The 14,328-nt window shown below is 39.5% G+C and overlaps 1 protein-coding gene across 1 annotated transcript in view; it reads right to left on the reverse strand.

Moving 5' to 3' along the window:
- The window catches only part of CASD1 (CAS1 domain sialic acid O acetyltransferase 1), a 48,259-nt gene extending 44,335 nt beyond the window's left edge, over nt 1–3,924 (reverse strand). Inside the window, exon 1 of the mRNA XM_019729718.3 lies at nt 3,250–3,924. Within this exon, the coding sequence (XP_019585277.3) occupies nt 3,250–3,820 (571 nt within the window). The 5' untranslated portion in view covers nt 3,821–3,924. The remainder of the gene's footprint in view (nt 1–3,249) is intronic.
- Nucleotides 3,925–14,328: the final 10,404 nt, after the last annotated feature.

The following is a 14,328-nucleotide window of genomic DNA, read 5'->3' on the forward strand; positions in this document are numbered from 1 at the left end:
ATTAACAGCAAAAGAACCAAATGCTAAGAGGAACACTGAAGAAAATAAGGACTTTAAAAATCTATCCAATACTTGTATATGGAGTTCCTACTGTGTGTTAAGCTGTGATGATTTAAAGATAAATAAAATACCCTTGGAAGCTCTCAGTTTGTCTGGGGGAGAAGGATAAAAATTATTATGATACAACATGGTAAGTATGTACTAATTGCCGTAGAAATACTTAATTCCTAATTTCTACTTCTGCGGTGGTGACACTTGAACCAGGCCTTAAAGTAAAAATCTGTACTTTGTTTCCAGGAGAGAAAGGACATTGCAGGCATAGAAAATCAGGTATTTGTGAGATATGTAAAAGGGCAAAGCATATTTAGACTGTGAGCCTGGAGTTTATGAAGGAAAAAACCCCAAAAACATAGGTAATAAAAAACTAAATAGTCAGATTTTGAAGTTCTACACGTGTAACTTTTAGAAAATCACTTTTCTGGAAAAATAGGAAAACTCTTGGCTGGTACTGTGAGGTTGAATTAATGTTTCTAAATGGTTTAATACATGTCCCTCTGGAAAATGCTTTCTCACTCCATCTTCTATACATCAGCACCATGTGAGACGCTCTGAGAAAGGCAGACTACGAAATAATGGTGTGAGGCTGACTGGGTTCTACATCCTACCTCAGTCACTGACTAATTTTGTATCCTTAGGCAACTTAACCTCTCATGAGTCATCTTTAAAATGTAAATAATACTGTAACTTGATGAATCTAAAAGCATTAATTATAACACATCACTATTTTATGTAACAGGAGGAAAAATGTCATCAATTAAACTTTGACATGCAATCGAAGTTTTAAAAACTCATCCTGATTACAGACATGTTAAAAATGGGGCAGGGGCAGCGGCTGGAATATAATTAATTGTATCTACCTCATAGAATTGTTGTAAATACAAAATGAATTAAAGTGTGTAAAACCTTTAGAACAGTATCTGGCATGTAATAAATGTTCAATGTTAGCATGTCCTGTTTACCAAGCTTTGTTTTCTGCTGTGTGTAATTCTCTTACTTTCTGTGGTTTGTAAATAAAGCAAGAGATACTGAACATATGTATTCAAATTGCATTCACTATACCTTGCTTGAGGCATATTCATATCCACAGATTGGGGATTTTAATATACTGCCCAAACCTTTATATCTAATATAAGAAGATCCTTTCTTATTCTAAAGATCTATATTGTGATTCAAGTATATGGTTATCAAGTGTATTTTGCCTCTGACTCAGTTTGACACTGCCAAAGCGTAAGGATGGCCTAAAAAGTTCCTAGTAAGACTATTTTTCCCAAACAGTCTCTTGCTCAAATTCTTGACATTCAGTCTGGGCAAGTACACACACCAGGTGTACTGCTTCACACTCAAGGCACTGAAGCACCTAGGGAAGCTGATAACTAGCTTCTGGAGGAGGCTTTATAAACAACCCCAGATTGCTACACTGACTCATAAGGTTCCATCTGACATTCTCCTTTCCCTGCTGATGACAGATCTTGAAAGGATGAAATAATCTAAATATAATAATTAGTACCCAAGCTTATCAAAAGATAAAAGCATAATTATTAGGTTGGTGCAAAAGTAATTGCAGTTTTTGCAATTATTTTTAACCTTTTAAACCGCAATGACTTTTGCACCAACCTAATAAAAGGTGGAAATTAGATGTTTACTTTTAGGAATATGGCACCAAAGTTTCACAAAATTGAGTTAGATTACTGTCTTTTTATACCAAACTAGCGTGTGATTAATAGTAGTTACAAAATTTTCTTAAAAATCACCAACTAATGCCATCAACCTTGCTCGTTTATTTTGCATATGATTTGTTAAAGCAACTGCAGATGAAGCAGTGCCCTGCTAGACCCTATGACCCTATGGCTGTGATCCATAGGAGGCTGGAGGAGAAAGGCCTAAAGGACATAAAAGTATTTATTTTTTTAAATCGGTTTAGTGTGTTTATATAAAGAGCTATTCATCCAGTATGGCACTAGAGTACAAGATTTTTAATCCTCAAGTATTGGTGAAAACAAAGCAGCAAAATTGATCAAAATGTTCTACACTTTGAAAGACTTCCTGGGATGAGAAGAGAGCTCATATTCCAATACCTCGTTTACTGGATATTTTGCCAAAGTGGGTGTGAAGTTAAATGAAAGTAGCGTTAAATGCCCACCTGTCAATTTATTACACATTACATCTTGACCAATTAATCTCACAGTCACGGATAATGGTTTCGATATTACTAAGAGCCAAAAATAAAAGATGATATCATTAATTTCCCTCAGCCTGTCACTCTCTCTCCTAGTGACATTTTTACACAGAATTTTTAAAAATCAATCAACAAGGACAAGTAAATATATCCTTGATTACTGAGTAATTCGTTCTGAAATAAGGTCATATTTCCTTTTCCCCTTTATACCAATTTCAAAACACACAGCGAAGGCCTCTTTTCAAACTGCTTCCAACTTGCTTTCATTGCCCACCTCGACTCCTGTCAACCCCTAACTTCTTTTCACATTATCTGCCCCAGTGCCTTGACTTTGTAAAAAGTGTGCAACCAGAACCCTTCAAACGTTTCACAAAGGCTGGGTGACACCTCCTCCATTTGGCCAAGGGCATCTTTTGCCAGCTGTAGCCCCCGGTGGCAAAAGAAAATGGGGCGGCTCCTGCCGCTGTCCAACAACAGCTGGCCCGGCTGTAGTTACAGGGCAGAGGACGGATTAAACAAAAGCTAAGGCGCAGGACCCCTAGGGCGCAGAATCGGCGACCCCACTCCTGACGAAGGTGCCCCACTGCAGGGCGGCCTTTGCCTTCGTGCGTCCCGGGCTGGTCCCCAAGGGCCACCTGTCCGACCTCCTGCACGCGAGCCCCGGGCCTGGCGCATCTCCCCCCAGCCAGCTCTCGCTGGAACCCGGACCCCGGCAGCCCCTCTGGCCAGGCCCGGATTGTCGCCTCCGACCCCAGCGCAGGCGCTCGGGGGGCCCAGAATCACGGGGCCTCGGACTGTGGCGGCCCGCACTGGGGTCCGCTCAGACGGCCGGGAGCGCCTGGCCCGCCGCTGGGGACACCTGGGGGCACGTGGGGGCACCGCCTCCCCCGCGAGCACGGCGCGCGGGCTGGCGGGCGGCCGCGTGAGCGTGGGCGTGTGTTGGGCGCGGGGGGCGGCCTCCAGCCGCCGCGTCGCCTCCTCCCCCAGCCGGGGCAGGGGGAGGGCCCGCTCACCTCGGTAGCGGCGGGAGGCGAGGTGGCACACTGCGAGCAGCAGCACGGCCACCAGCGCCAGCACCTTGGCGCTCCTCACGCTGAAGTAGTGGTTGATCTCCCGCTTGCCCAGGTTGTAGGCCAGAGCCGCCATCTTGGTTCCTCCATGACAACAGTGCGCGGCGGAGCGGGGAAGGGGCGCCGCACAGGGGCAGCACTGGGGCTGCCGCCGCCGCAGCCAGGCGAGGAGCCGCCGCCAGTCCCCGCGGTCGCCACTCGCGCTTCCCGCCGGGGAACCTGACCCCGCCGCTGCGGTGCCCCCGGCCTCCACCTGCCCCTCCTCGGCTCCAGCGGCCTCAGCGGCCTCCCCCCAGCCCCTCCGCCGCTGCTCCGCCGTGCCGGTTCCAGAGGCGCCCTGGACGCCTGTCTCCTCCCCTTCCTCCTCCTCCCCTTTAGCCTCCTGCCTTAATAGAGGCTGCGCCTCCGAGGGGGGTCCGGATGCCCAGTGCTCCGGGGTCACGGGCCGCACATGGCCCTCCGGAGTCACCGGGTCACGGGCGCCTGCGGGCGGCAGTGGCTGCCGCAGAGACATGGGGCTGTGAGGAGAGGGCTAGGGATCCAACCTGGTCCGAAAGCGAGCCTTGGGGCTTTATCTGGATTACTGGCCGGTACCTGAGCCGAGTTTGGGGCAACAGAACTACAGTTCCGGAAGAAAAGTACACATAGTTCCACTTCCTCTTTTTCTGCGCTTTCTACGCCCTGAACCTGTTTAGTAGGGTGCGAAGGCCACCCCGGCGTCACCAGTGTTTATCTTAAGGTTGTCTGGTCTGCCTGGCTGTCCCCAGGTTTGCCAGGTATTGAGACTGCTGGTAGCCCAAGCACCCAACCCACGGATAAGACCAGTCTTAACTCTTAACTCATCTTCTGGGCCCATTTCTCTTGTAACTTTTTTTAAAGCCCTCCGTTTGCCCAGTTCCTGTGAGCGAAGATACACCACAGAGTAGAAGGTCCAGAATGAGCCTAACTTAGTGTAAATGGTGGTGAGAAAAGAATCTCACTATTTGTGTGTACACAAGGATTGGCTAGGTGGATGTGCCAAACATAAAAAAGTTTGCTCAGGACAATCATTTCTGTTCTGTAGTTGTCAATAAAGCCAGCACTCCTCCTTTATTAAGCCCTTGCTATCTATCCTTCGCCCTTCTGTTATTTAATTTAAATTTAAATTTTTGGTCTGGCCTGTGCTGCCTTCCAGGTGGGAATGGTTATTTACATTGCTTCCCTTTCTCCTTGCCTTGTTTAGAGTGAGTCATTGGTTAGTTGGGGTGTTTTCGAGTATTCTTTACAACTTTCCCATTTAGCCATTCCCCAACTTGTGTGTATAGGCCTCTCTTCAAATTATAGAATGTTAGATGTGAAGGGACAATAGAGATCGAGTGATCTCAATTCTTTTCATCCAAGGACTCTTTTTATTATGTTTTCATCCACAGATCCCATATCTTGAAAGATTTTGTCACTTAAATGAAATCACATACATCACTGTCATGGATGTAATGCTAATAAGCAATAAAGTTAAATAAGTGTACAAACACTAGGCACTCACTGTTCCCTGGAAATGCTCGCTTAATTTCAGCTGTCATTCTTCTAATCCAAGGTTGATCACATGCTTGCTAGAAGAATTAAATAAGACATTGTAAAAACCAGATAAATAACTCTGCTAACAATATATGCTCCGCCAATCCCAACCTAGAAATTTCTATGATGTCATCAACAGCAAATTAGAATTTCTGATCAGTGTGCAATAACCAGAGTTGATTTAATGCCTGCCAAAAGTAAAGAAACTTGACATTTTATTTAATTGCAATTTCCAGAAGGCTTTCTGAAATACTGTAAATGCTTTGTGGAGCTCTTCCTTTCTTCCGTCTAGTTTAAAGCTAATTCCTCGCCTCTGCTGTGAATCTCTTATTGTCCCGCTTTCTTGGAGGTGTTGAAAACTCCATCAGTTGTCAATCATCCTCCCTCTGTGTCGTCTTGAACCTCTCCCTCTCTCTTGGCTGTTTCTTTCCTACCAGTAAGTTTCTCTTTTTAGTGAAACACATCCATGAACTCTGTGTTCCTGTGTGTTTACCTCGCTGTCTCTCTTTCCTTTTCTGACAAGTTTCTAGAAAGAGTGGTATTGACTTTGTCATATCCACTTGCTCCACTCCCATTCTCCCTTCTAAATAACTCAAATATGTTGCCTTCTTTCCATCCCCTTGCTGTTGCCTTGGTTAAGTCATGTTTTCTTGCCTGCATTTCTCATCCTTTTAACTCATCTTCCTCAGTGCTGGCCCAAAAATCTAGTCTTACTTCCTCTGATCAGACATACTTCTGATCAGACTGAACTTTCTTCAGCTCAAATCTGGATGATGCTAACAACTAGTTAGGAGCTCCAAGTTTATTTGCCCACCCCTAACCTGTCCAGAATGTTAACTAATGCTCATAAATTTTCCTCACCCTCCTAATGGGCTGATAAAAAGATAAACCGTCTGATAGGACCACGTTCAAGGTGCATAAAATCAAAACAAAAAACTATCACACTTTATCCTTTCCCTTCATTTTTTTTTTTTTTGTAAAAAAACACAAATAATTATTTCCCATTGTACCACAGGAGGTCATAGGGATAAAAAGGACAGGAAAAGGAGACCAAAATGGAGCAGCCAGCGCAATAGGAGGAGCACAGTTTCGAGGTGAGAATCTTTAATACAAACTGTTTCTGCTCCACTGTGTCCATTCATTACTGCTTATACTGATATGATTTTGTTCAATGAAGTATAATTAACATATAACATATTAATTTCAGGTGTATAATGTAATGGTATATATTGCAAAATGATCACCACCATAAGTGTAGTTAACAACCATTACCATATATATAGTTACAATTTTTTCCCCTTGTGATTAGGACTTTTAAGACCTACTCTCTTAGTAACTTTGAAATATGCAATACAGTATTAACCATAGTTCCCTTCTGACTTGAAAAATTCTTCCTCTCCCTTCCCAAATCTATCTCTTTTATCTACTTCCTTGATTATAGCAATACCTTCATTTTATTTGAGAACCTGGTCTCATAAGGTTTCTTCTTTACCTTTACCTTCGGTTTATCCCTTTTCACTATTTGCTCTACATATAAAATCAAAACACCTCCTCTTCAAAGCACCTTCCTTAATTCTCTACATAATCTCTCTTCTCCCTTAACCGTCAAACTTCCTGAAGGAACAGTCTATGGTTACTGTTCCCACTTTTTCCCCAACTACTCATTGGTTCTTTAAACACTTGAAAACTGACTTAATTACTGAAACCAGTCTTTCAAATGTCGACCAAGTTCAATGTCTTTGTCTTAGCTTCATCCTTCTTGGCTGTGCAGCATAGTTGAAATATTTGCTTTCTTAAAATCTTCTTTTTATGGCTTCCATGCCACTACATTCTTCTGGCTCTCTTCTCTCCTTTCCCATGCATCTCTAAGAAGAGAGTTCTCTTGCTTTAAAACCCCCTACATGAAAGTGCCTTTTAGAATTCTCTTGTTTGCCTGCTTTTCTTCTTGGGAAAACTACATTATGAGTTGGCTTCAACTATACACTGGATCCATGCATGTAACCTGGATTCCTCTCACGTGCTCCAGACCTCTTTCACGTAGCTCAGGGACAGCTCCACTGAGTATGTATTTCTTGGTACCTCCGACTCAATATGTCGGGAACCGGTTTTAGTTTCCTTCCAGACACATTATCCTGTTATGTTTACCATTTACTTCATTGATACTACTATCCTTCCAGTCATTCCTGCTAATTTTTGACTCATTTTCTTTCTGCCTTATCTAAAATATGGGTTTTCAATGGGGAGTGTGTGTACAAGATGAGCTGTTGGATAGTCAGAACAAAGTACTGAAACTTCTATTTATAGTTAATCTCTATTAAAAAATGATTAAAGAAAACAATTTAGGTGATACAAACAAACTTTATTTAATACTGTATGAAGTGGATAGTCTCCTTTTGGAGAACTGCAAGATAGATGGAAGAATAAAGAACCAAGAACAAGGAAGAAAAAAATAGCAACTATCTGATCGACTGGGGCCACACAGTCTACCTTGTTTGCGATAAAAAGAAACAAGGGTGCAAGTATAGAGCCCAGAGTTGGCTTGGTGTTTGGGGATTGACTGACTGGATATATTGCATTTTTGGTAAAGTGGAGCATTTACAGGGACAGGAAAATTATCTAAATTTCAGTTTGCTGATGTGGCACCCTGGGGCAGGAGTTGCTTCATCTTGGGCCTAGAAAGTTATTCCAACAGCCCTAACTACAATCAAACAAGGGCTTCATTAATATTTAATATAAGGACTTCCCCTGGTACTCTGATTTGGTCTACATGTAGAGTTGTGTCAAGTACGCTTGGAGAGGAATCCTGAGGAGAAAGCACATTGTGCCTGTGAGTCTAGGGATTCACAGATTATATTACCTCTTTTCACTTGAACTCACAAAATGGAAAGTGACTAAAAATCCCAGTGGGGAATGTGAATTGAAGATAATTCTAATCATACAAACACTAGCAAAAAAGAAGAATATTCAGAATGGGATCGCCTACTCTTAATACAAGCTCTTCATAAGCTACATTACATAGTTAAAAAAAAGTATGTGTGCATATATATACACATATATATGTATATATATACACATACGTATATATCATATCTATTATATATAAACACAGATTATATACATCACGAACATATATGGACAACCTAAATCTGTACGAAATCAGAAAAAAAATTGAAATTATCAAGATTGTTTGAAATGAGAATTTACATCCACTCATTGTAAACCCTGGATCTTGCTCCAAGTACATTGAGATGAGAGTTACTACTGATATGAAGCCATCAAAATTAGCAAGACGTTTAGAAATTAAGCATCCAAACATGAATTAAACCTCTCTCTTTGAGAGCAAAAAAAGTTTGTGAGCATGTATGAATGTTTCAAATTATATATATTAGTTCATTAGTAGATCAATACATACTTTATAGCCAAATAAATATATGCATGAGTTAGAGGGGTGCATGCTCGAATTTTTAACTGATATGCGTGTACAAAAACCTAGACTCACTTATTTAGTGAATCACAATATCCTGTTCATTCTGCCTTCCTCAAAGCTCTTTTCTTCTCCCCACAATGCTCTGGTTTAGGCTCTGACCTGCCCATTGCAACAAGTTTCTTCTGGCCTCTATGCCTCTAATTTCTCACTTTTCAATCTCAGTTTTTATCTCAACTGATGCTAGAATTATTTTTGTCAGGCTTATATTTGATCTTGTCATTTCCTTTCTTAAAAGCTTTGGTGGCTCCCTATTGGAACAAAATGAAATATCAGCCTCTTAACATGTTTAAGATTTTCTATGATTCGGCCTAAATCTCAATATCTTCTGTTTAGCTCTCATTTCACCCAACCTTGTTAAACTACAAGCTAGGAACATTATATGTCTGTTGCTTTTCTCTTACTATTCCCTTAACTTGAAATATATTTTTTCCCTGTACCTCATATTCTACTTACTTAAAATCGTTCTTCTTTCTTTTTCCCCTCCAGCTTTATTGAGGTATAACTGACAAATAAAATTTGTTTATATATCTAGTGTGTAATGTGATGACTTGGTATGTGCATGCTTTGTGAAATGGTTACTACAATCAGAAAAACTCTCTCCTTTAAAGACTTGCTGCATTCCTCTTCCATGAAGTAAGCCCTATGGCTCCTTATCGAAATATAACTCTTTCCCTCTTCTGATTTCCCATAGTTCTTTATTTCTGTCTATGCTTAAGTATGCATTCAGCACAGGCACCATCCAATCAGAACAGAGGTCTTCCTTACTTGTGCGTCTTGTGTGTATTGGATGCACACAATACACACAAATTCTGTCTTTTGGGATATACCCACTGTTCCTTATAATTTATTCAGTTATTATGTTTATCTTCCTCTTCATTCTCCTCCCTCCAGGTTTTGTGCATTGGGGCACAGGGAGTTAGTACTTTTTGTATTATTTGTAGGGAAAGTTTGTGAAAGACAGAAATAGAATAAGATATTACGGTTGTCTTCAATGGAAAACTGGGCATTGTCCAGATTATCTGATTTTATAGGGTCTCTGAATCTTTTATTGACTTTAAATTATTTTACATTCCTGTAAGTTATATAGTACTTATATTAATGCAAATGATTCTTGTATACAGAAATGCAAATTGTATCTTATTGGGATTCAGTTGATTATTACTCTGCAGATATTGAGCAGTTTTGAAGTTTTATATTTGTTTAGCAAATTTATTTCACAATTCTGAATGTCCATATATGTGTGGTTCTTTGAATTCTCCTTTGACCCAATTGTGATATCTAACTGGTTCCCTCATTAATTAGTGAATTAAATGAAAGCTTTGACACATGTTCATTTTATATTTGTATGAAAGTCATACTATATCGTCTTCTAAAACTTATCTTTTAATATCTGAACATACCTTGAACTTAATAAATATTAATATTTCTTAAATTAAGATTAAATATCTTTTAATGAAGAACACTGGAAGAAATTGAGACACTTCTCTTCTTAGAATTTTTAAGATTATGGAGTAGAGAAGTATTTTCCAAATTAAATTTTGGCTTGTCTGAACAAGTAAACAATTTCCTGTAGAAGACTGAAAACTCATTTTGATCAGAATGAATTTGAACATTGATTGGCCTTTGGATTTTTGATCCAGTTGATTGTACACAAAATAAAACAAAAACCAAATGCCTGATTTGTATTTTGTCAACTATCCAAAAAGTGAATCAAAAGAATAAGAAATTCTAAAGTAGTACTCAATTATTTTATTACATGTTTGTTTTGTTTTGTTTTGTTTTTTAATACGGAGGAATTCACTTGGAAAAAAATTATGCAGAAATCTTAGTAATCATTTGGAAGTTTGTATAAAGTAAATGTTTCTTTTATACTTGTCTTAAATATAAGAAACACATTCTGAATTCACCTTATATTTCACACATGTCTTTCTTGAGACTGGAAAATGCTTGAGGGTCAACCTTGGGTCTCTGATCCTTTCTATCTAAATTCTCCTTTTATCTCATATTGTTTCTCCCCCCATTTTCAGCTCCTCTTTTACCAGTTGTAGCATTTCCCAAACGCCTGTGCTTTTGAGAAAGGTCTTTATTCTCTACCCTGGTAGCCTCATTCACTTTACTGGTTTGGACAAAGGTGAAAGCTGAGGAGATAAGAAAGAAGTGGCCAGTTTGGAGACAGATTTCAGAAGTCAAATCGATAGAACTTGTTGATGGATTGCATGTGGGAGATAAGGGAGAGGGAGAATCAAGGATGACTTCTGTTCTGTCCTCAAGGACTATTTACTGACAAGGGAAGACGAGTGGGGACAAGCTTGGGAAAGATTATCATAATATTACTACAGTTTCTTCTTGTTTACATTGAAGTATGTTTAAAAAAGAAAACCCAGAAAACACAATACATGTTAAATTTTCACATGTGAAACTTGGCCTCACCTCACCACCCTCAATACCTTTTCTCTAGGACAGAAATTGCATCTCCCACTCCATTCCCAAATTGCACACTTTTTTTCAGGTGAAATCAACATTTCCTATCCATTAAATGAGTAAAGGGAGAGGGATGGTAGTGTAACTATTATTTTGCCCTGAGTCTTCCTCACAGGCTAAGACAAATTCTCCTTTCTGTGGAATAGTTGTCTTAAATTAGCTGGAAATTCACAGTTCACAGCTTTTTAAAAGGTACCATTTCCCTTAGGGAAGGCGAATATAAATAGCTCCCATTGTTTCTAAAGTGAAGGATGTTAACCATTGATCAGATAAGAGTGGGGCAACTTGAAGGGGAGAAAAAAATTCTAAATGACCTGCTTGGTTTCACAGCCTTCTAGTCCAAATGGTACTGACATTTTCATTAAGTAGGTTAAGGAAAACAATAGAGGTTAATTAACTTAGTGGTGTTTCAGCTAAAATGGCCAAAACTGCTCTAGGCTTTAGGTAAGTCTAATCTGGTTAGCAGCATCTTGGCCTTCCATTTTATACTGTATCACCTTTGAATAGTCTATAAACAAATTAGGATCGCTCTTTGTGTAGGGCTGTGTAGCTCAGAGGGATGTGTGAAAATGTGTTAGATAATGTCTGTAAAACCCTTTAAATGATTTATTTTTTAGCCAGTTTTTCCTAAGGGATACTTTGTCTCACACCTTCTAATTGCCATCTAGCTAGATGATAAAGAGCAATTTTCAACTAAACACTTAGTGGGTTGCAGGAGATGACTCATAGATCTTTTCTTCTATGTACACGGAATATATACTTACATTTCTCACCATGAAATTCTGCCTTTCTAAGCAGCATTTTTTTTTGGGGGGGGGCGGGGTGCCATTTAGATATCATACTCAGTTTGCTGAAATGGCAGGTAAAACTTCGCGGCCATCAGAAAAAAGTTTATACTACGGGGGTAGAATGATGTAGTACCATAAAAGAGTGTAGGTTTTGAAAAGAACATTCAGGGTTTGACACCTGTCTCCACCATTTACTAGCTAAATAATGTGGCAAATCATTTTATCTTTTCAACTTCAACTTTCTAACTTGTAAAATGAAGATATAACACCTATCACTCAAGGTTGTTTTTATGACTATGTGAGTAATGTATAGTTTTTGACACTTGGGTGATGCTCAATAAAAGATTCTTTCTTCCTTCAAAGTTCATTGTCGCTAAATTCACCAGCAGTTCTTAAACTTGCTATCTACCAGTCAATATCTACAAGTTAACATATATGTTGTAGAGACTGGTATTTAATAGAAAATAGCCAAGCTAAGCACAGATACATTCCTTTAGATAATTAAATAATCTTTGGTTTAGTCTGTTAAACAATATCTCATGGTAATATTGAAAGGTCCTGCTGCTCACCTTTTTACCTTATTTCAAGTTTTAAATAATTTAGCTTAATAGTCGAATCTTTTGATTATTAAAAAAAACACCTCTAGAGATTGTTGTTGATCACATACATGCAAAAGGCTGGTTTCATTATGTTTTGGCCTAGTTTAGCAAGAGCTATTAACTGACCATATGTGCCTCTTTGAGCATTCAGTATGGAGCAACTATAGAGGCCAACTGATTACATTCTGCTGAGTAATTTCATTAAGTAGTATAGGATTAAATAATTTAAAAGCATCAATTTAAAAGATTCAATAATTTGTTTTCTATCCTGAGACTAGTAAACTAAGCCCAAGAACACCCACCCGCCAAGATTTCACCTTCATTGCTTATAGATTCTGGTAAATTCATTTCTACTTGAAGTCCCAAATATGCTGAGATTCCTGGCTAACCAGTAAGTGATGTTGCTTGTGACCTGTGAAGCTTCAACCATAAAACAGGTATCCGGCCAGTTTTCTTGGGTGGGATTTGTAGGCATTGCTTTCACACAAAATACAACATATGCTCTTTAATGATGGGATTTCCATATCTAATTAATTGTCATTTATTTTCAAATATGACACTCAGGTATTGATACAGGAGAGTTCGCATGTCCCTAGATAGACAGGGAGGGCCCTGGTGGAATAAACAAAAGACAGTCATATCCTAAAACTTCAGGTTTTGAAATCACTGCTTCGCTCCAGGACATAATGTAACAAGGCCTTGAGGTTAATCATAAAATTCCTTTTGGCCTGACAAATGGAGCAGATCTGATAGATAAAGAGTGGGTTACTTTGCTAATTCCTTTAGGATGGACAAGCAGAACAAACCTGGTAGACGAATTTCATTAGAAGGTGCCAGTTCCAGTCTTCAAACAAGTTCCCTTCTCCAAACAGCTCCCCTTCCCCAAGCAGGCAAGGGAAGGTATAAAAGAGCTTTTGCCTCAGTCACAGGCACCCCCCCATTCGGGACCCCCTCCCGTTCGGTAGCTGCAACCTCTTCCCCTGCTTCTAATAAACTATCCTCTTTTTAAAACTTTTTGCCTCTCCCTGGTCCGTGTTTCCATTCTTCGGCTTCACGAGACACGATCCTGGCCCACACTCAGAAACTGCCGGCAGATCCAACATCACCTACATCAGTGTATAGCCTTGTATATCAATGTCAAAATTGAATACAGTAAAATTCTCTGTTGGGGTGCAATACATAATTATTTTATAAGAATTTGAGAGAATTTGGATAACAAACATTTTGTTCCAGTTGATCTATGGGAACAAGCAGTTCAGCTAGTCATTTATAAAGCAAAGAACGTGAATTTGCTGGATGTAATAAGTATACAGCTGGACGTTATGATGACGATGACTAGTGTCATGCAGAAGATTATACATCACTTCTCTCTTGCTTGATGGCCACTCTGTAATTTAAGATGGTATCAACATCCTACAGAAGAATTGATAATTCTTTCAAGGAAGCAGCTAAAAGGGAAAAGCAAAAAAGATAGGAAATATAATGGTCACATTGAAAGTAAGCCACTAACCATTCCAAGGATATGGAGCTCCACCTAGAAACAAAGTCAGTTACAGAAGTGGATACTTGAGCCTTGCATTGCTTTCCAGAATACCAGTGGCCGGTGGATTTCACAGTGGCTGCTGCAGTTGTGTGTCTAGTAACTGAAGTCTACCACAATTTTATGAAGCCCACAAAGAAAATGAATATCATTTAGTCTGGTGCCTGCTTGTTCTTTCTTCTGCAACGTCTTCAAAACATCCGTATTATTTTACACATTTATTTGCCTCTTGCAGGTAACACCATTAGATCTCATCTCTGATTTGAAAAAGATTTTAGAACATTAGAGGACTTTTCTTTGTTGAAATCCTCTTTATATAATTGAAAAAAATTTCAAAGTAGAAGTAAATAGTTTAAAAACTGAAATACAAGGACAGATGCCAGTTCCCTACCTTTCCTTTTCTATCTGAGTCTCATGTCACAGAGGAGCCACTTTCACGTCTTTTAGGATTTTCTTCCATCTGCTTAAATATTATGTGATAATGGTATTCCTTTAATTTTAGATATTAGTGCACTTTTCTCCATTTTCTTCCCCTTCTTCTATTCTTTCAAAAAAGTAAGGAGACAACTTAAA

The sequence above is a fragment of the Rhinolophus sinicus genome, chromosome 4 (genome assembly GCF_057876585.1).
Source record: "Rhinolophus sinicus isolate RSI-liver-muscle chromosome 4, RSI-T2T, whole genome shotgun sequence".
Taxonomy (NCBI): domain Eukaryota; kingdom Metazoa; phylum Chordata; class Mammalia; order Chiroptera; family Rhinolophidae; genus Rhinolophus; species Rhinolophus sinicus.